The 20,652-nt window shown below is 38.2% G+C and overlaps 1 protein-coding gene across 1 annotated transcript in view; it reads left to right on the plus strand.

Moving 5' to 3' along the window:
* CRYBG3 (crystallin beta-gamma domain containing 3) overlaps positions 1 to 20,652 on the plus strand; it is a 124,440-nt gene that overhangs the window by 62,940 nt on the left and 40,848 nt on the right. Inside the window, exons 8-15 of the mRNA XM_061134282.1 lie at positions 2,040 to 2,176; positions 4,057 to 4,171; positions 5,323 to 5,358; positions 7,735 to 7,868; positions 11,319 to 11,445; positions 18,798 to 18,940; positions 19,041 to 19,167; positions 20,095 to 20,127. Coding sequence (XP_060990265.1) covers positions 2,040 to 2,176; positions 4,057 to 4,171; positions 5,323 to 5,358; positions 7,735 to 7,868; positions 11,319 to 11,445; positions 18,798 to 18,940; positions 19,041 to 19,167; positions 20,095 to 20,127 — 852 coding nt within the window. The remainder of the gene's footprint in view (positions 1 to 2,039; positions 2,177 to 4,056; positions 4,172 to 5,322; positions 5,359 to 7,734; positions 7,869 to 11,318; positions 11,446 to 18,797; positions 18,941 to 19,040; positions 19,168 to 20,094; positions 20,128 to 20,652) is intronic.

Consider the following 20,652-nt stretch of genomic DNA (forward strand, 5'->3'; position numbering starts at 1 on the left):
GCCATCATTACCTCTTTTCCATTATGCTGTTTCCTTCTGTGTGATGTAGACTCAAAAGCCTCTTAGCTTTTTCCCTTTTAAAATACACCACCCAAACATTGTTTGTATAACACAATGCAGAGGAAACTTATTTGTGTGAGACACTTAGTTATGTATTCTGTTACTGTACCTCAGATCCCTGGGGGAACATTTTAAATAATGTTACTAGAACTCTATTTTTAATAGCAAACAAAGAGACTTGAAGACTGACAGGTGACTCTTCTGGACATTTCTGACCTTTTTTTTTAGATGAAACTTTAGACGGAAATAAACTTTTTATACTTTAAAGGATATTTTAGGTTATACCTTCTTACTGTATTGCGTTTTAGAACTTTCTGAAAACAAGATGTATCAGTTTGTTTTTACACACTAATCAGAATGATTAATAATGATTAATAATATAACTCAGTTTGGAAAAAAGATTAAAAAATTAGATACCATTTTGAAATTGCAAAACAGAGTACAATAATAAATATTGTTCAGTCTAAGAAGTGTCACCTCTAATAGTTGATTGCACTTACCTATTTCATTAAAGCAGAGGCATTTGAATTCCACAATGTCCTAGATGAGAATTATGCTACTGAAACATGAGTCATATAATGAAACACTCAGGATTGCTGAGATAGATTAGACAGCATGACTGTAGTTTCAGAGAAGGGAAAGATAATTGTGGTTTTGATTCCTTAAGAAAAGATATGGTCTAAAAAAAAAAAGAAAAGATATGGTCTTTTTTGAGTTAGAACTAATTATTGAAAGCAAACTTAGTGATTACCAAAGGGGAAACATGTCAGGAAGGGATAAACTGGAGCTTGGGATTAACATATACACACTACTAAAATAGATAATCAACAAGGACCTACTGGATTGCACAGGGAACTCTTCTTAATGTTCTGTAATGATCTGCATGGGAAAGGAATCTGAAAAAGAATAAATATACATATAACTGAATTGGTATGCTATGTACCTAAAACTAACATAAAACTGTAAATCAATTATATTCCAATAGCATTTTTTTAAAAAAGATTTTCAAAAGTAAGAATACAGAAAAGCATGTCTTCAGTTAGAATATGGGAAATGTTTGCAAAGCTTAGAGAGGCCAGGTGCAGAGATAGCATGGATACCAGTATGACTGAAGAGTTGAAGGTAGGTAGTGTCGTCGTGGGTTATTGTGAGTGAGTTAGTTGTGGGTCGTTGCCATATTTTAAAAGGAAAATCAAAATATGAATATGAATTGCTTGGGTCTCAAGTCAAGGAGTATGATGAGGGAAGTGGTGTTCCCACATGCCCAGCTGTATAAAGAGTAAGCTTACTGGATCAGTGGTCTAGGCCCGTAATCAAAGTCTTGGCCTTGACGAAAGACCTTGACAGGGGCAATTTTAAAGACAAGTTTGAGACGACATGGTGACAGTGGATGTGTGATGAAGTATAGGATCAAATTTCACAATGTCTTTCTTCTTCAAGCCAACTCATACGACAGAAAATAAATGCCACAAGTAAGAAAACAGATTTCCTCTACCCTCACCTCTAATTCCTACTTCTTTTGTCAAGGTAATTGAGATAACCCGCTGAGAGAGTAGTGCCTCTCTGTTATTTATTTTTTATGGTCCCCATGAGATCAGCTTTTATTTAACTCCCTTCCTCCCTATGGCTTTGTTGTGCTTCTGAGAAGGAAGGCTGACAAACTCTTGGCACTCATATATTGGTAACTTTGCACATTGCTTAATGGAGCAGGACTTTTGAAAACAAAGCAGGAGGAATCAGGGTAATATTTTTCAATCAATAATATTTATATAATTCTCACATTGTCAATGTAACTTCTTAGAAAAATTTACTTTAACAGACTGGCAAGAAGAAACACTGTTTCCTTTATGCTGTTATTGGTTAAAAATTCCGCTGAACGGTGAAAATAATTGTAACTGCATATCCAGGGTGTTGAGGATACTGCAGTGTGTGTCTCTAGATATTTCAAAGTCAACTTTTTTTTTTTTTTTCCTTTCCAGGATTGCAGTATTCCAGAGATAGAGCTTTGCCCACAGTCTGACCCGGCGTGTTGTCCTATCTACATCCAGCGAGCGGTCCCCAATTTGGAAGAGCTGAATATTCCCAAATCTGTGTCCTTCACCGTGAAGTCAGGCGTGTACGTATCTGCTTCTCGTCACTACAGTGATTGATGGCCACCAAAGTTAACTTTGTCTCATATTTCAATTGGTGACCTACACATTTCTGAAGTGTTAATTTTGCTGTGTATACTTCTGGATACCTAAGAAAGACTTTTTCATATTTTAAAACAGATTCCGTCTTCTTTTCAGATCCAGTTAAGTTTTTGATAGATGACTCACAGAAGCAGATACAGGTTCCCAGACACCATTTTTTTTTTTTTCCTTTTCTTTTTTTTTTTTTTATTAGTTGGAGGCTAATTACTTCACAACATTTCAGTGGGTTTTGTCATACATTGATATGAATCAGCCATGGATTTACACGTATTCCCCATCCCGATCCCCGCTCCCACCTCCCTCTCCACCCGATTCCTCTGGGTCTTCCCAGTGCACCAGGCCGGAGCACTTGTCTCATGCATCCCACCTGGGCTGGTGATCTGTTTCACCATAGATAGTATACATGCTGTTCTTTTGAAATATCCCACCCTCACATTCTCCCACAGAGTTCAAAAGTCTGTTCTGTATTTCTGTGTCTCTTTTTCTGTTTTGCATATAGGGTTATCATTACCATCTTTCTAAATTCCAGATATATGTGTTAGTATGCTGTAATGTTCTTTATCTTTCTGGCTTACTTCACTCTGTATAAGGGGCTCCAGCTTCATCCATCTCATTAGGACTGGTTCAAATGAATTCTTTTTAATGGCTGAGTAATATTCCATGGTGTATATGTACCACAGCTTCCTTATCCATTCATCTGCTGATGGGCATCTAGGTTGCTTCCATGCCCTGGCTATTATAAACAGTGCTGCGATGAACATTGGAGTGCACGCCAGACACCATTTTTGACAGATGAATCAATCCATTGTCTTTTCACCCACCAGATTGTGGGACTGAGAAATAAATACATATCCCTGACCTAAAACTCTAGAGCCTGAGCTACTTGCAGAGTGTCTGTCTCATGCTGGTAGTAACTGAGGGCCTTTATAGTACCAGTGTTTATTTCTCTTCTGTTCCTGGAAGATAGGTAGAGCTACTCTCCCGTCACAAATGAAACAATTACGTGGCTTGTGCTAAGCTGCCAGCTGGTAAGCATGGCTTTGGTCCTAGGCCTTTCTGATTTCAAAGGTATCTTCAGGACTGTGGGTCTGAGTTCAGTGTTAATTCAGTCCCAGATTGACTTGAGTCACAAGTTTTGTGATTTCTGGTTCAGTGTGTATCCTTCTTCCCTCTTCCTCCATTTTCATCTGCTCTGATGATGACTGGTGTTGAATTTAGGGGTCGCTTTGGACATCTCCCTTCATCTCTCCCACATGTTAGAACTGTTGGGCAGACCCAGTAATTAACACAGTCCTGAGAACTGTCTGTAATTATCCAGTTTAGCTGGTTTCTGGATGGTTCTTTTAGGAATCTTATTTCAAATACTCTTCCTCAGGGAAACCAAGAACTGATACTGATTCTGAAACTATGGATCAAAGGTGTAAAATGCATAGTGGAATCCCTACCTCTGATTGCCCAAGTTTAAAACAGAAATATAGCAGAATGATTTTTATTTTTCAGTTATATCCTAATTGCATTAAAGGTTTCATAACTTTTAAATATTGGAAAACATATAATAGGAAAGTGATGCCAATGCTTGAAAAACATAATAAACTTAGAATAGTGTCTGAATGTAAGTAATTAATAACATGTTAATTCACTGTTATATGTTGTCTAGTGGTGTCACTTTGAATGTGTTTTACTAATGTAATTCTGTGACAGAGATTTCTTCTTTTTGTAGCTTTTTTTTTTAGCTTTTAACTCTTACAGAACCAGATTAAAGTATTCCTGTTATACTTTAACCAACCATTCATTTCTTATTTAGTTGGCTTGCCTACCCGGATATTAATTTCAAGGGGCAAGCTATAGTTTTGGAGGAGGACCATGGACTCTTTGAGATTTCTGCAGCAGAAATGAAATCATTGCATCCACTTCAAATGGTAAGAAGATATAAAATGAAACATTTTCCCAAATATCCATGAATTCAAAAATAAGATAGCTCTGATGATTGGTCATGCATCTCGGTCTTGAGACATGTATATGTCTACTACAAAATGGGCAAAGTATTCATACATTGTTGTTTTGTTTCTTTCAGTATTTGTGAGAATATTTTAATGTTTTCTAGAAGCATTTCCATTTTAATGTTTTTCTAGATGTCTGAATTTACTTTGTATTATATGTATCACAATTCATGATGTTTCCTTATAAGGTAATACTCTCTGAACATTTTGCATACTTTAAGAAATTCTAAATTTGTTTTTTTGATGCTTATTAGAAAATTGCTTGTTGTATATTATACTCTTCCATTGCAATAATGCATGATCAGTTCAACATTAATAATAAATGGGTAGGTCTGTGAATGGTTACTTTCTTAAAAGTAATACGTGTATTAATGATTAATTTTGTTGCAAATATTTTTATTTGAGGGGCAAACTGTTCAATTAAATAGTGGCTATGTGACAAACTGTTTTTGTGCTGTGCCTTAAAAAAATACTAAAACCCAGCAAAAACAGAAATTTTAAGGAGTATCAATGTGGAGTAGCACTGGAAACAAATTATACACAAGAGCTTTTGTGAGGCATGGGTTACCTTTTATGCTCTATCTCCATGTGGTCACAAAGACAGCAAGTGTGATAGGACTTGGAAGATGAACTGCTCTAACACAGAACGCCCAAGCCTTTGTATAGAAGAAATTGAGTATTAAGTGGTTTAGAAATGTACCCTGCCAAATCAAAGTTTTCAGTCTACTAACAACTCCACTCTTCTTTTTGAGATACTCTGCTGTGGGATTAAATCTTTAATTGGTCACATGTACTCAAGAACTAAAGCTTGGTTTCCTTCCTTGTAGTGGTTGTACTCTGGAAAGTATCTTTCCAAGATTTCTTACCCCATTTACATTGATATAGAATCATCTGACTTGATTTTGACTACTGTAGAGTTCTATACTTAAAAATTTTAAATACCACAACTTAAATTTGATATGTAATCTTCACCAATCAAGTTTTTATATAACCTGCATATATTACTTAGTTACTTGCAGACATTTTAAATAAGAATATATCTAATATTTAAAATTTTTTGTCATCTTAAGGGTGGCCTGAAAGTGGAAATGCCTATGAACTTAAAGGTGAGTCTTGAACAGACTTTGGTAGCAGGCTAAAGAGTATGAGAATTAAATCTTTTAACTATTTGTGTATGTGTGTTAAGTCGCTTCAGTCATGTCCATCTCTTTGCAACCCCATGGACTGTGGCCCATGAAGCTCCTCTGTCCACAGGATTTCCCAGGCAAGAATACTGGAGTGGGTTGCCAGTTTCTTCTCCAGGGGATCTGCCTGACCCAGGGATTGAACCCACGTCTCTTGTATCTCCTGCATTGGCAGGCGAGTTCTTTATCACTAGCACCACCTGGGAAGCCCCTTAACTATTTGGGACTATTACAATAAAAATGTGATTACCCGAATGTATGCTGGCAATAGCTAGGTGATGTAACTTGGGTTGGTGGGCAGTGACTGCAGATGGGTTGCTGAGGGCCCACGCTCAAATGACGAGAGGGCTTAGTACAGAAAGGTGGAGGTCTGTTCTGACAACCCAGTCAGACCCAGTAAGCATCTACTGGGCTGGAAAGATGATAGGTTTGATACTTGTTTTATTGGGGGCAGGGGGTTGAGGTGATAGCTAGACGTTCAAGTGGAAATACCCGGCAGGCATTTGGGAGTGGTGCTCGGGATGGAGATGAAGGATGATCAGGAGGAGATGCAAGCGGCTTCTATCAGGTGATGTCAGTTTGAAAGCAGGAGTGTCTGAAGGGAACAGTAGAGGTGCCGAAATGGGTGGTAGTGATGCCAGAATTAAGTCCGTTTTGGGAAAGAAAAAGAAACGGAATCGTAGGATGCCTGTACAGGGAGATAGGAAGAAGATCAGCGTAGTGATGAAAGATGCAAACAGACCTCTGTGTAATTAGACTGCAGCACTTTCAGAGGCGGGCAGGGGCACAGGGATTCATCCATCCTCCTCTCCAAACCAAGGCACAGTTCCCCCAGTTTTCCCATTTCTGGGCTTCCTAATTTGTGGAATTGACTACCATTCTCCCAATCACATAGATGGAGTTTTTTTTTTTAAACTTAGTATCTGAATGAATCTAATACAATTTGGCTGTATGTTGGAATCATTCATATGTGAGTTCTAAAAAAAATGCTTCTGCCTGGGTTCCATTGGAAAAGATACTTCTTTGGCCTGGGGTGTGGTTTAAATTTTTCAGCGCTCCCTGGGTGACTCCTGACATGCAGCCAGGGTTTTGAACTAGTGACCTCATGAGTGCAGAATTGGCTGTGACGCTCCCTGAGTGAGCTGGTCTCAGCCTTTCTGCCTGCGGCATCACAGCTTTGGGCTGGCTCTTCTGGGGACAGTTGCAGTCTGAGGCATGTGAATGGAATGGTTGTCCTAGACAGTCACAGTTTTTAAGTTGTTAGATGTTGGCTTGTGACTTACTCATCAAAGAATTATTGCTTCTTAACTTAGTTTGAATGTGTTCAACGTATGTCGCGTGTATTAAACCCAAATAATACTTCATCACTTCCAGTACAGCACTCTGAAAATTTAATATGTAGAAAACAGCAGGAACAGTACTAAATATTTTTTTTTTTTCAGTCTGTATAATATTCTCAGTGTTTGCTGTTGTTTTTCTTTTTAAATAAAGAAGCTATAACTTGCTGGTTCAGTGTGTCTAAGCGTGGGATTTTATTCACCAGTTGTATACAAATTATGCCATCAGCCATAAATAGGACCAGGTGATTAAGTGTGGGTAGATGAGTGCTATTACTGGCATCGCTTCCCTGAACCCCAAGGGCAGCTTATGCTTGGTAAATAAAATAAAAAAAAAATAGAAGGGAAGTACTTGTACCAATCCAAGTCTGAAGTAAACGAAATGCTAGAAATCTGTGTCCTACTGCATTCTCTCCTCCATTTGAACCAAATATCCAATAAGAATACCAAACATTTTTCAATCATTTATAACTTTTAGGAACTTTTTTATTTAAATTCAGGAATTTGCATGTGTAATTCTCAGTGATTAGTAGTGACCATATAAGCAATGTTGCAAGAAATGGCAAGTTTTCTTAAACTCAAGAGAGTTTTGGTTTCTTAATAGAGGAAATTCAGTAAATATAAGGCGGATCTGTATCAAATATTGAACAGAGAGAAAAACATAGATAGTTCAAGACAGTTTACTCTTTGCAATGGTCCTAGGATTTGGGTAAATAGAACATGTAATTATATTTGAATATGAGGATATAAGAGAAACATATTATCAAGATATTTTATCTTTATCATGGATAAAGACTCACATATTCTTTGTGAATGTCAGACAGTATTCTGTATTTTGAGTATAAAGGAAGAAAATGAACAGTGGTCCTTCATTCAGGTTGAGGCCTTCAGTGTCATATAAATCAGAATGTATCTATTCTAAAATAAGAGCATGCCAAGTGATTTTTTTCATATTTTGCAGGTTATTATTTATGAAAAACCTCACTTCCATGGACAGGCCAAAGAGTTTAGTGAACACATAGATTCTGTCCCTAATTTTTTAAAAAATGATGTAGACTTTCATGGAATTGGATCAATCCGTGTCATCGGTGGAGTGTGAGTATTATTTATTTCCCATACATGATTCCCTTGTCTAGTTTTGAAGATCAGCACAAAAAATGTGCTGAGCAGAGCAAAAACAACCTACCTTAATCTAAAAATATACATCCCTTCTGAAATGTGGGAAATAGAACCTGTTACTGACAGCTTTCTGTGAACTCTTGTTAATATTAGAGATTTTGAGATAGATTAAATGAAGGGAACAGTTTCTCAAACTTAAGCACTTAGTATTTGTATGCACGATATAGAAGATAAGAATTGCAAGACAAGATTATTTCTCGACAGATTATGCACATGCCTGAGAGTCCCGATTTTCACTCTGTTCTACCTCTGTTGACTTTTGGTGCTAAGGGTCTTGGCAGTGAGTCCTCCCTCATTAAAGAGGTAGCCTGGGTTGTGTGTTTACAAAATCAAGGGTTCTTGACATTGGTTACCTTCTGGCCCTGCACTGTTTTTAAGAAAGCTCCCTAAGAAGGAATCCAAGTGTAACCAACAGCACCTCTACCCCACTCTCAGCAGTTACTGGACTGGGGTGAAACTTTGTATTTGTATCTTCACAGGTAAAACCATAGAAAAGAAGCTTTCCTCATAACTTAATTGCCATGGTCAACTCAGGGCTAGAATTCCTTCAGACATGTTAATCTCTCTGTTGATAGGTTGAATTATTAATATTTGAAATGTTGGTTTATTTTAATTTAAGCATCAATCTCTTTTTTTTCATTTATTTTTATTAGTTGGAGGCTAATTACTTTATAGTATTGTAGTGGGTTTTGTCATACATTGACATGAATCAGCCATGTCTCTTATTTGCAGTACATCATATAACTTGTTCATTGTATTCTAGCAAAAGATGCTGTTCAAATATTTCATCCAAAGAAGTTAAATGACTTAAGATTACTCAAGGGTCTATATTTAGAGACTTAGTCTTTGCAGTTTCTGACACTAGATCAAGTAGTGGATACACTAACCAAAATGGAAATATACTATGCAATGCATTGGATATGTAGGTCATGTCTGTAACTGGTCTTGTTACTGACCACAAGGTTCTTGACCTCCTTAATCAATAGGAGTTGATCAGAGACCAGACTGGAAATTCAGGCAAGGCTTTATTAGGGCTCCTGTTGCAGCAGAGGGGATCAAGAACAAACAACAGGATTCCCTTGCTTGTGCCCTGAGGTAGAGGCGAGCTTGTTCCTTACATGGAGTGAGGGTAGGGGTTGTCCAGGAATTGACGGCTTAGTGGTTTGCCCACCCCTTAGGTGGTATCACCTGCAGAGGGCGTGCACAGTTCTCTGCTTTTGCTCCTGACCCCCTGCTTTTTCTTTCTTTTTTTTGTTTTTTTTTGTGTCTCTTGTCCAGAATTTGCCCCAACTGTACGTGAACACAGTGATTTGTAGTCCCATAGTTTCTCTGTCCTTTGTCCCTCCAGGAGAGGTTTATTCTCGTGTAAGCATTGCAGCACTGCAGCAAAGGGTCCCAGGCCCCAGCCTGTCTCAGTCGGGCGTATTAGTTATTATCCAGTTCCTCGCCTTTGAATTTAAAAAATTTATCAGAGGCTTGAAAAACAAATCTGTTTTGGATAAATTTTTATTATGTTTTTATGTAGTCGTAGTGTTCTCTGATCCGTGGACACATGTGCTTCTTGTTAGTCCTGCGATAAAATATTTTTCATTTCTTTCCTTTAAGATCTGAGTGATTTTTATCATGAACTAGATTTTGGTTTGCATTATTTTCTAAGTGTATTTGTGATTATTTTATAAAATCTCAAAATATTGTGGCTAGTAAAACATTATGCACACTTTCATTTTTTATATGATACCTGCAGGAGAAAAATGTGATGTCCAATATAAAGATGAACAGGTGACTTTTATTTTTTTCACTAATTCTACTTTTTTTTTTTCTACTTCACTATTTCATTATTTTTCACTTTTAGCTCATGAACTTTATCTGTAAATAATAGGAACTCTTCCTCACCTCTGTCCTGTCTTAAGGAATCTAGAGAAAATGAGGTTGATGTGTCTTCATTTTTTTTCAGATAACATCTATTTTTAAATATCCCAGATAGATGTAAGTTGAATCTTAATTAAAACTTAATCTACTGAGAAAGGCTGTGCAGATTTTTGAACTGTCATACTTTACTGATTTCTCCCCTGATACTAGGTCTTCTATATCTTATTTTTCCCATTCAGGTATATTAAAAGCATGTTTTGAATAGTCCCATTTATATAAACTTAGAATTTGAAAGTTCTCTTGTAAAATTTACTTTCACATAGTAGTTTAAGAATACAATAATAGTTGTTTCTTTACATATTACAAATATGCTCATATATATAAAATGTTTATTCTAACTCACATGGACCCTTACCCCTTTCCCTACCGTATGCATACCTACAGAAATTAGATATGAGTTCAGGAGTACTGAGGGGCTACTGTTACTTTGTACCCTAGGAAAACAGTTCTTAGGAATACTTTGTGTATCTTCCCAAAAGAATGTGGTTAGCCCTACCCGGCTTCAGTTTGACAAGCTCTAGAATTCAGAAGTCCCCAACCCAGGAGCCCAGAGTAGTCACTCTTGGAATCTGCCCCGTTGGAGCGGGCCCCACTCTAGTTACACAGTGCCAGCTAAGGGCAGATTTAAGCAGGGCAGCATGTTTTGTCTATGCCCACACTGCCTTAGCTACTGTGGGTTACTGCAGATTAAGTTAAGTTTCCTAAAGAACTAATGAGTAACGGTGTTTATCAGTGTTCGGTACTGATAATTTTAAATTAGAAGTCAAGAAACCTCTGTCCTTGGAAAGTCTGCCATGGGGCTTCCTGTTTCCATTCTCACCACTGATAAAATGGTGGGAGTGACATTTCCTACCTGTAAATATTTACAGAAGTCTTTGTATGTATTTAGACCACCAGGGCTAATACCATCCCAGTCGCATTACCCAGTTTCTCCTTGCTAAACCCTCCTGCGATATGTTTCAGATCCAAAGCTGGTGACAGGCTCCTTCGAGTTAAACCCTAAATGCATGTTTAATATAGTGATCATTCTGTGATTCCAGCAGGGCTTAATCAGAAAAACAAGACTGATTGCCTTTGAATCTCATTGCGGATTTGCAGTATTTCTCAGTGTCTGTTTGCGCTTTCCATTATTTTTTCCTTGGCAGGCTATTCTCCGACCACGCTGTGATGGTGGTATAGGGTCAGGCCACAGACATTTAATGTGTTCCTGGGTTGCAGTCCTATAACAGCTAACCTTTTGCTGGGAAAAGCCTCCAAACTATTAAAATTATTGATCCATGAAGTTTACACCATTTGTTTGTCTCTGTAAATGCTAGCAAAATAAGTGTATTGCTTTTTTAAGAGATGGTGATATGCACCTGGGTGCTTTATCATGATTTTCTCTCTTTCTTGACTGCGGTTTTATTAATAACTCAGTTGTATGTCCTCTATTTGTAGATGGGTTGCCTATGAAAAAGAACATTTTAAAGGCCAGCAGTTCTTACTTGAAGAAGGAGATTTTGAAGACAGTAATGCCTTTGGGGCATTAAGTGGTTCCATCTTGTCTTTCCGGTACTTACAAGCTGTGAGTTAACTTCTTTATTCTTAATTTTTTTTTTTTTTTTGGCTTTCCATGAAAATTGGACATGACCTCTGGTAGAATATAAAATGATAAAATGTTTCTACTACCTGAGACCATTAAACTGAGTGACTTATATGGCTTGCCTTTCTTGACTGCCATGATTATTACAGAATATTTGTGTGTATTTCTCATCCATTGATTCCATAATCATTTTTGAACACCTGCTGTTAGGTAGATTGTGTCAGGTGCTAGAGATATAATGGCTAGACACTCACTACCTATGTGGTAGGGTTGATAGTACCTATGTAAATGTTTGATATTGTTTGACTGTGATTGGATTCAACACTAAAGTATTCAGGATACCCAGAGAAAAGTCCAATACTTCCCTTTTGAAGTAGACAGGAAAAGAGGGCAGCTGAGTTGAAATTTCAGGTTTGAGAGTTAGCTAAGTGAAATTTGGGAACAGGGTGAAGAAGAAAGATGGATGTTTTAGCAAGAGGTTAACATTTTAAAAAGCAAGGATGGGAGCCAGTGTTGGGGATGAGCTCACGCAGGGGGCATCTGGTAGTGTCTAGAGACATTTTGGATTGTTATGACTTTGGGAGGGTGGGGGGTTGTCAGGCTAGAGACGTCTAGTGGGTAGAGGCCAGGGAGGCTGTGCAAGGAATCATCAGCCTAAAATGTTACTGGTGCTGAAGTTGAGAAATAAGTGAAACTGATATGTTTTGGAAATGCGGTACAATGAGGATATTAGAGCTCAGTAAGATGAATCCAGGGCCAGAAAATGAAGGGCCTTATATGCCATGTTGAGGAGTTCACACTTTTTTTTTCTTGATTTGACCAGAAAGAATGAATTTTAGGCCTAGCAAGCATGATTAGATTAGCATTTTAGAAAGGTTTTTATTTTTTTTGGTGAATGTATCAAGAAATAGCATGAGGGTGAAGGAGGTAAGCCTGGAGGCAGGAGGTCTAGAATGTTCCAGGACTGGAAGACACAGGGAAGAAGAGACAGAAGGACTAGAGAGTTCTGCAGGATATCAGAGCTTGCTTATCAGATGTTGCTCACTTTTCTGACCAGCTCTGGAGACTTCTGAAGTGTGTTCAGAGGGCCATGTTTTCTCATAATTAAGGAGTTATACCACTGCAGTATATTTCCAAAATAATCTTTACCCATATAAACTCTAAACTATCTGGCATGGCCTCCGAAGCCACCTTTTGAAAGAATTGATGATGCAGTGAAGGGTGATTATTGAGTCCGGGTGGGCTCTGTGCTCTGGTCCCTAAGTTTCTACCTGTCAGGCTCACAAGCACCACTGTGGCAACCCCTCGCTTGGTCAGACGGCAGGAGCCGGAATGGGAGAGAAGAATCACAGGGAATAAAGGAGCGCCTTTTTTTTTTTTTTGTCCACAGTGATCCTTGTTAGTAAAAAAGTGAGTTGAAAACCAGTTCTACCTAAAGAAGTGTAGCAGAGCTAACTGAAGATTGGGTACTGAGTTGTCTGAGCAGTGGACAGGTAGCTTTTGAGGTATTTAGTCCACAATTCTAATGTACAAGGGCCACGGGTTTTCTCTAGCCACGTCTTCCTTGAGCACTAAAAGGCACGCCAGACAAAACGTGATAACGCCTGTGTCTTTTTCTCTTTTAGTTCATGATAACCACATGCATTGAGGAAGTTAAGCATCGTGATTCAGAGCATCTCCCACCTAGTATTGAATGATTTTTAAGAATTTCCCTCCTGATTTAAAAAAAAAAAAAAAGTAGAGCCGAAGTTTGCTCCTAGAAATGTTCAGCAGAGAATGTGATGGTATCTTCCAAGGTGACTGTGACTAAAACAAGCAAAACTCCAAGATTTCACTAGTTGAATTCTTCAAATAGTAGAAAATGTGGAAAGAAAAAAAAACGCTATAGCTAAAAAGTCAGGAGATACTTGATATAGACAGTCTATGAGAAAATACATTGGAAAAATTGGCAGAAATTTGCATGTTAAACCACTGTTGCAAATAGAAGTTTTGGGTATTGATGAAAATGATAACACATAGTTTTTAATACACATAATTTCCTTCAAAGAAAATCTATTCTCTTTAAATTAGGTTTAAAAAAAAATTAAGACTAGCTTGTAAAGATTATCATCATCCTCATTATGATATTCCTAACATCTTCAGGGGCTTACTAATGGCTTTACATGCATACTTGTACTTAATCTTCACAAAAATGATGAGATAGAGACTTTTATGACTCCCACATTACAGATACAGAAACTGAGAATCTCGGAGCTTAGGTACTGTGCCCAGGTGCAGAGCTGTGATTTGCTGGGTGACTCTGTCTTACTTTAGTGCCCATGTCACGTTTCCCATTTTCCTTGTCACAGAATGATTAGACTAAAAAACACTTCAGGAGTGGAAACCTGGAATCTCATTCAGCCAACAGCTTATTAACATTTCATTTGTAGCCGTAAATATATAGTCACTCTGCAGACTAATACACGTGTATAGTAAAGAATTATTTACATAAATTTAAATTATAAACAGTCTGAAATTTATGTTCACACAAACGTTTTCAGATGAAATATTTTCTTCAGCCGTAGCATGGAATTGGGTAGAGGTTCTCTTTTTAAAAACCACTTTATTGAAGTATGATTGACATGTAGAAAGCTGTACATATTTATTGTATACAATTGAGGCATTTGGGAATAAGTATATACTCATCAGACCATCAAGGCCCTGGACATACTTGTCTCCTCTCAGAGTTTCCTCATGCCCTCTTTATAATTATTAATTTTTTAGTGATAAGACACAATGTAAGATTACCCTCTTGTTAGACATAGGGTGAACAGCTCTTGGGGTTGTCGTAGACAGTGGGATTAACAGGCAGAGCTGATGTGAGACATATAGTCTCTCAAAGGTCTCTAACCTGGGAAAGAGTAAAGCACTGCTTTTGAGATCTAAGTTAAAATAATATCAAATAAACAGATGAAAGGTAGGAAAGTTGCGTAACATAATGCAGTCTTCTAATGTCCTGGCTCTAGTATATGGAACACTCTGGATCTGCAAAGGTCAGATCTTGGACATGTCCCTTAGGGATAATGTGGTCTGTGTCACGGAGTGCTTTGGAGAGGATGACCAGAAATGTGTTTCTAATTCCAAATGAGTCAGGCAGATATAGTGACTTGGAGTTGATTATTTTATAGAGAGAAAAGGACCAGGAGGAAGGAATATAGCAGTAATTTAGACTCCAGGGATTAAAGAAGGAATTTTTATTCTTGGCTCTCTCTATAAGTTTCTTGGTATGCTTGTTTTCCCTAAATTTCATACTCGCCTAAGTTTTGGATTTCCTTTTGGATTTGCTTTCTGATTTTCAGACTCGGGGCCTCTTTTCAGATCTGTAAAACCAGGTGGTATGCAGCAGACACCGTTGTGTCCCCTCAATTAGTGGACACATCCGATCTCCCCTGGTGTCTTGGTGTCTTGTTTGATGCTGCCCACCCAGGGGAGTTGTCGTATAGGAGTTCCAGAACCTGATGAGCTGAGGGATTTTATGGAATTTAAAAATAATCAAATTATTGATCCTTAAGACTTATTTTTGGCCCTGAAGCAACTGCTCATTAGTTCATTCTAACAGTGGGGAGTACTGTGCCTGAGACTGTGTTAGACTCTCCAGATTTTTCGTTCTGTTTAAGTGCTTTAAAATGGAGTGCAGATTTGAGGTTCCATCATTATTCATCATTCATCTTTCTAGAGCAAAAGAGCTCCACTTAAATCCGTGTGACTTTGGAAGTTATTTAATAAGTTTAAGTTATTTAATTGTGCTTACAGTTGGAATGATGGTAACCTGGTAACCTCACAGGACTTGTGTCCTATTACAGTCACCTCATGAACAAGGCCGTTAGAAGGTTTGGTTTTCTGTTTTTGTGTTTTCTTGCATGTTTTATTTAGTTTACTTTGGACATGTGACCCTGGAGATTTAGCCCCAGATGATTGGATTTGGCTTAGAGTTAGAGCTCCCCACAGCAGGAACACCATATTGATGGCAGCTAGTCAACTGGATCAGATATTGTGTATTTGGTAGGTTTGGGTGTAACGAGCAGAGAGGGTCACAGCCAGGAGACAGACTCAGGAACATTTTTAGAAAAAGATGGAAGGCAGAAGCTACACGGCAAGAAAAGCTATGAATAAACAAAAGCAGGAGGTTAAACAAGAGAACAGTGTCTCTGTTAGGAGACCTCTGTGCCCTTGGCCTCATCTCTGGGCATGGGAGCCAGAGCAGGAAGGCCAGAGACTCCAGCCATGTGAGTATGTTCGTTTGTGAACCCGTGGCCTGCCGGCACTTGTACTTGGCCCCGGGTCCTGTGACCGTAAACCCCGCCCTCTCTGCTCAGCCCCAGGCTGCACCGTGGCCCAACGGCCTGTGCCTCCGGCCTGCTTCCCAGCTCACCCTCCTCGCGGCCTGCAGCCTCCCACGACGCATGCCATCGGACTCATCAAATCAGTGCTCAAGTAAACGTCACCCCACAGCGCAAGTGATTCTCAGTGAAAAGGCACAGTCACAGCACATGTTCCCATTCTATTCCAGCGTGATGCAGTGGCCCGTAGAATCCGTCAGCTTGTCTCCGCTCCCCTGGAGCCCTAACAGGGAGTCGAGAGCAGTGGAAGGGGCAGACGAGATAAAAGCTGGGGTGGGTCACCGCAGAGTCACGAGAGCAGGGGAGGAGCGGTGTGTGTGAGCGTGAAGGCCTGCCCGTGGTGTCGGGCCCGACTTGGCTGGCAGCTGTTGGTAGCACTTCCTGCCCAGGGCCCGGACTGCCGCCTGCAGCTGTCGTCACCGCCTGTGTCCTCACAGCCCCCTGGAGCCAGGGGCGTGCTTTCAGGTGGTAAGAAACAGGCAAGTTCCTGTCCCTTGGGTGACGGAAGCTTATTTTGTCCATATAAGCAAGTTTGTTGATATGGCACCCAGGCTGTAAAATTTCACTGGGGAGGCTTGTCCTGGGCAAGCGAATCTCTGTTGTTGTGGTTTAGTCGCGAAGTTGTGTGCAAATCTTTGTGACCTCATAGACTGCAGCCCCCAGGCTCCTCTGTGCATGGGATTTCCCAGGCAAGAATACTGGAGTGGGTTGCCGTTTCCTTCTCCAGGGGATCTTCCCAACCCAGAGATGAAGCCCATGTCTCCTGCATTGGCAGGTGGATTCTTTACCACTGAGCCACCAAGGAACCCAAGAAATCTCCAATAGGGTATTGGAGCCTTGATTTAGTATATGTATATTCTAGATTTATATTTGGAAAATGCCAGATCTATGGATATAATGAGATACAGAAATATCAATATGTGTATATGTGTGTATATACATGCATACATACATACACATATATATGTAAAATCAGGATTTAAGGAAGCTCAAAAAGATAACAAGTGCACGTGTTTGAAAAGTATTCTATTAATAAGATGAGGGATAGATAACAGGGGTCATGAAGACTAAATCCACCTCAGTAATGAAGGTGACAGGTGTTCTCAGGTTCCACATGTTTACTCTCAAGGAGGAATTGAAAACCCAAATGTAGCTTAGAAAATATAATAAAAATTTCTGGTAAAAAGCCTTTATCTTTTTTCCTGAAGTTTCAAATGAAATTTGACCCAGCTATATCAGCAGTTTTTAAAATCCTTGAAAGTTGACATGTAAGTTGTAAGTGCAAGAGAATTTTTTTTTCAAATGTATTTTCTTTCTCCTCATAGATGCTTTGTTTTTATTGGATACTATTTTGCTTGTCCATGTAAAATGAATGTTTGTCCTGGAAATCTTAGATTGTAGTAATAATAATCATAATGAGAAATTTGATAGTGTTTGAGATGTATAGAAGCTGATAACATTTTTCTGTAGGTCTAAAACTTGAGCTACAAACAATGAAATAATAGGCAGAAATAAAGAGTTTTTATTTTTTTTAATGCATTCTGTATTTTCCAGTTAAAAATACATACACCTATTTGAAAATTTGAAAAGATATAGGGTAAAATTTTTCAACTTCTGGGCCCAAAGGCAACCACTCTTGGTTTTTCTATTTTTTTTCTTCTATTCTTTTTTAAATGAAAAGTTGAGGATTTTGTGAGAACTTATAACCTTACCAAGCTTTTAAGTTTTAGTTTTTGTCCTATAAGTTTTATCCTTATATTTATATCTGACAGTGATTAAGAGTTTAGAGTAGACAAACAGATTTACACTCAAATTCAATCTCTGCCCCTCAATTGCTGTGATATATCAGGGGATTGATTCATTTTTGTCAGCTGTAAAATAGGAGTGATAGTAAAATAATCACATCAGAAATAAGGCATGTAAAGCTCTTGGCAGAAGTGAGTATATGATATATTTTTAACTGTTAACTTGTTAAAAACTCTCCTTAGTTGTATTTATTCCATCAAGCAGTAGATGCTTAGAGGTTTGTGTTTGTAAATCTTTTGGACATTTATACTATGTATAGCTTTTCACTATGATAAATAATTCATCTTTGCATATAAATTGACTGTCATTTAGTTTTAGGAAACTTAAAAAAAGAAGAATATCACAGTCAAAGAATAAACAATTTCATAAATATATGTCTAAATTGTTTTCTAAAGTAGCTGCAGAACGTATATTTCCACCAGGGATGTTCCCTGGTAAAACTGGGTTTTTAGGTATTTCTTGACTTAAAAAGTGAAACTGTATCTGTTTTAATTTGAATTTCTCTATTAACTTAAAAAGTGAAACTGTATCTGTTTTAATTTGGATTTCTCTATTCTTGTAGTGAAATTAGACATTTGTTTTTAACATTAATCTTTTTTGTCAATAATGTTTATTTTGTGAATTAAGTGTCAAGTTGGGTCTTATAATTTTCCTGTTATTTTTAAGTATTCTGTCTGACTACATGGAGATGTTGTCCTCTGTTTTTAATTTTTATAAAACAATTTTTTCAAGCAAATTTCATTTATTCTGTTATATTTAAGCTCATAAAATCCTCCCCCACGATGCCCACAGTACATTTTATGTTTCCTTTCTGTTTCATGTGGCTTTTGCTCTCTAGACACAAGTTAGACTTGAGTTTCCTTATAATTACTGTTATATATGATAGTCTGTAAGTCCCAGCAATTTACTGACTGTGAACTAATTTCTAGTTTCATAAAATTGTTTTTCCCTGCCTAAAGTAAATTCAGACTTATGTTTTCTTTAAACTGTTTAGGAGTAATGCCTATTAAAATTGTCTTCAGTGCCATTTAAAATTCTTCCTGAAGTTGTGTGAAAATTATCCCCAAAAGCATGTGAAAATTGCTAAGATACAGCAAGCCATAAAACAAAATGCCTGTGTTCCCTAAACTCTCCTCTTCTTCTTTTTAGAATTTCATAGAATCTTCAATCACACTGTTTGAGTCTGATCTAGAAAGTGGGAAGTTTATTGACATCACAAATCAGGAAATTTCTGACTTAGAAGAAATTGGCTTTGGCAGTGAAACAAGGTCCATTCATGTTAAAAGCGGCGTGTAAGTTGTCTCGTAAGGATCATGAGCTCCTCTGGTGTTTAAATTGTTGGTTGCTCAATTCTGTGTCACCTCTGTTCTTTTTCTTTTTTATCCTACTTAGATGGGTTGCCTACCAGCAGAAGTTCTTCTGTGGAGAACAGTACATTTTAGAGAAAGGGAAATACAAGTGCTTTTTTGACTGGGGAGGATCAAGTAATACAATCATGTCAATACGACCCATCCAGCTGGTGAGTTAAATATGAATATAGCCAGTGCCACTGGCTTGTAGTGGCGTACAGTCTTCTTTTGGAAGAAGCTTTAAAAAAGTGGGACTGTTGGATTATGTTGTATGTTATCTATAGAGAAAATGAAACAGCCTGTGAATTTCTGTAGACTCCATAGAAAGCGAGTAGGTAGTATGAGCACCCATGATTAGGAACTCTGTCATTTGATCAGTTCTTTCATCCAGTAGCATGTATTTAGTGCCTTTGACATATCAGACAGGACTGATCCCTGGAGATAAGAGATGAATAAGCCTGCCCCGATGGGTCTGTGTATCTCTTAGAGGAGACAGACAGTTATGCACTGTGACTTACAGTATGACTAGTGAGAAAGTGAAGTGTGTGGGCAGGTGTAAGCAGTGCTGAGGGACCAGGGGTGGGAGCCGGAGAGCCTGGGGCTTTGGGGACCATGCCAGACTTCAAAAAGAGACGCATTGAGTGGTGTCTTAGAGGATAAAAGCAAGTTTTCCAGAATGGGGCATTAAAGGCAGTTCACAAAGAAGGAATCATCTCCACATGTGCAAAGTTACACAGTTATGAAAGTGTGGCCAGTGTGGATAGTAACAAGTGCGGCAGAACAGTAAGGGCACCCATGAGATAGTGATGGGTGAAAAGTGGTGGGGAGTTCAGGGTCTGTCTTTCTAATGGACACTGGGGCACATTTTTCTTTTAGCTCAAAATGAATATTACTCAACATGAATTAGTAATAAATATTAAGGTTGTTATAAACTAATTTAGTAGATTATTTGAGGGTCCTTACCAAGTTCAAAGAATCTAGTAAATTGGTCAGATCATATACTTTTTTTTGTTTTCCAAAGGATATTTTCAGCACTTTTCAAAGTCAACTAAGAATATATGATTATAATTCTTAAAATATTTTTATATATGTTTCAGGAACCACTTGGGATAAATGAGCCTCCACATTTGGTATGTTTAAAAATATTCTTATTAAAAATTGCTTACTAAATATGTATGCCCTTTCTCTCAAGTCTGTCTCTTTCCCTCAGATAACCTTTATGTGTCTGCATGGCAGGGCAGTTTATATTGTACTAGGAACCTGTGGCCTCATCCTTATTACTGACCACATTGGCCTGGGTTTGTCATGGTCCTTTGTTTTTCTCCCACTAGAGCTTCAGTACTGACCACTTTGGGTTCGTCTCAAACCTCTGCCACCCTTTCTTTCCTGTTGCCCATCCATTCTTCAACATCACATTCTTAATCAGCATAGTATGTTACACAGTCCTGTGGAGGAGCAAACTTACCCTGGAGGGATGGCATGCTTATTATGTAAATGTATTTCTAAAACCTAAGTCATAAATTTCTTAAAAGCACTGGTAAAACTGCAACCCCGCTTCTTTATTTCTAGTATGTTAATGGTTTCAAGGATTGGGTAATACTCTGGAGCCTAATGTTTGTTTCCATTGAGAGCTAGAAATTGTGCTTACTTAGTGC

Source organism: Dama dama, chromosome 31 (genome assembly GCF_033118175.1).
Source record: "Dama dama isolate Ldn47 chromosome 31, ASM3311817v1, whole genome shotgun sequence".
Lineage (NCBI taxonomy): Eukaryota > Metazoa > Chordata > Mammalia > Artiodactyla > Cervidae > Dama > Dama dama.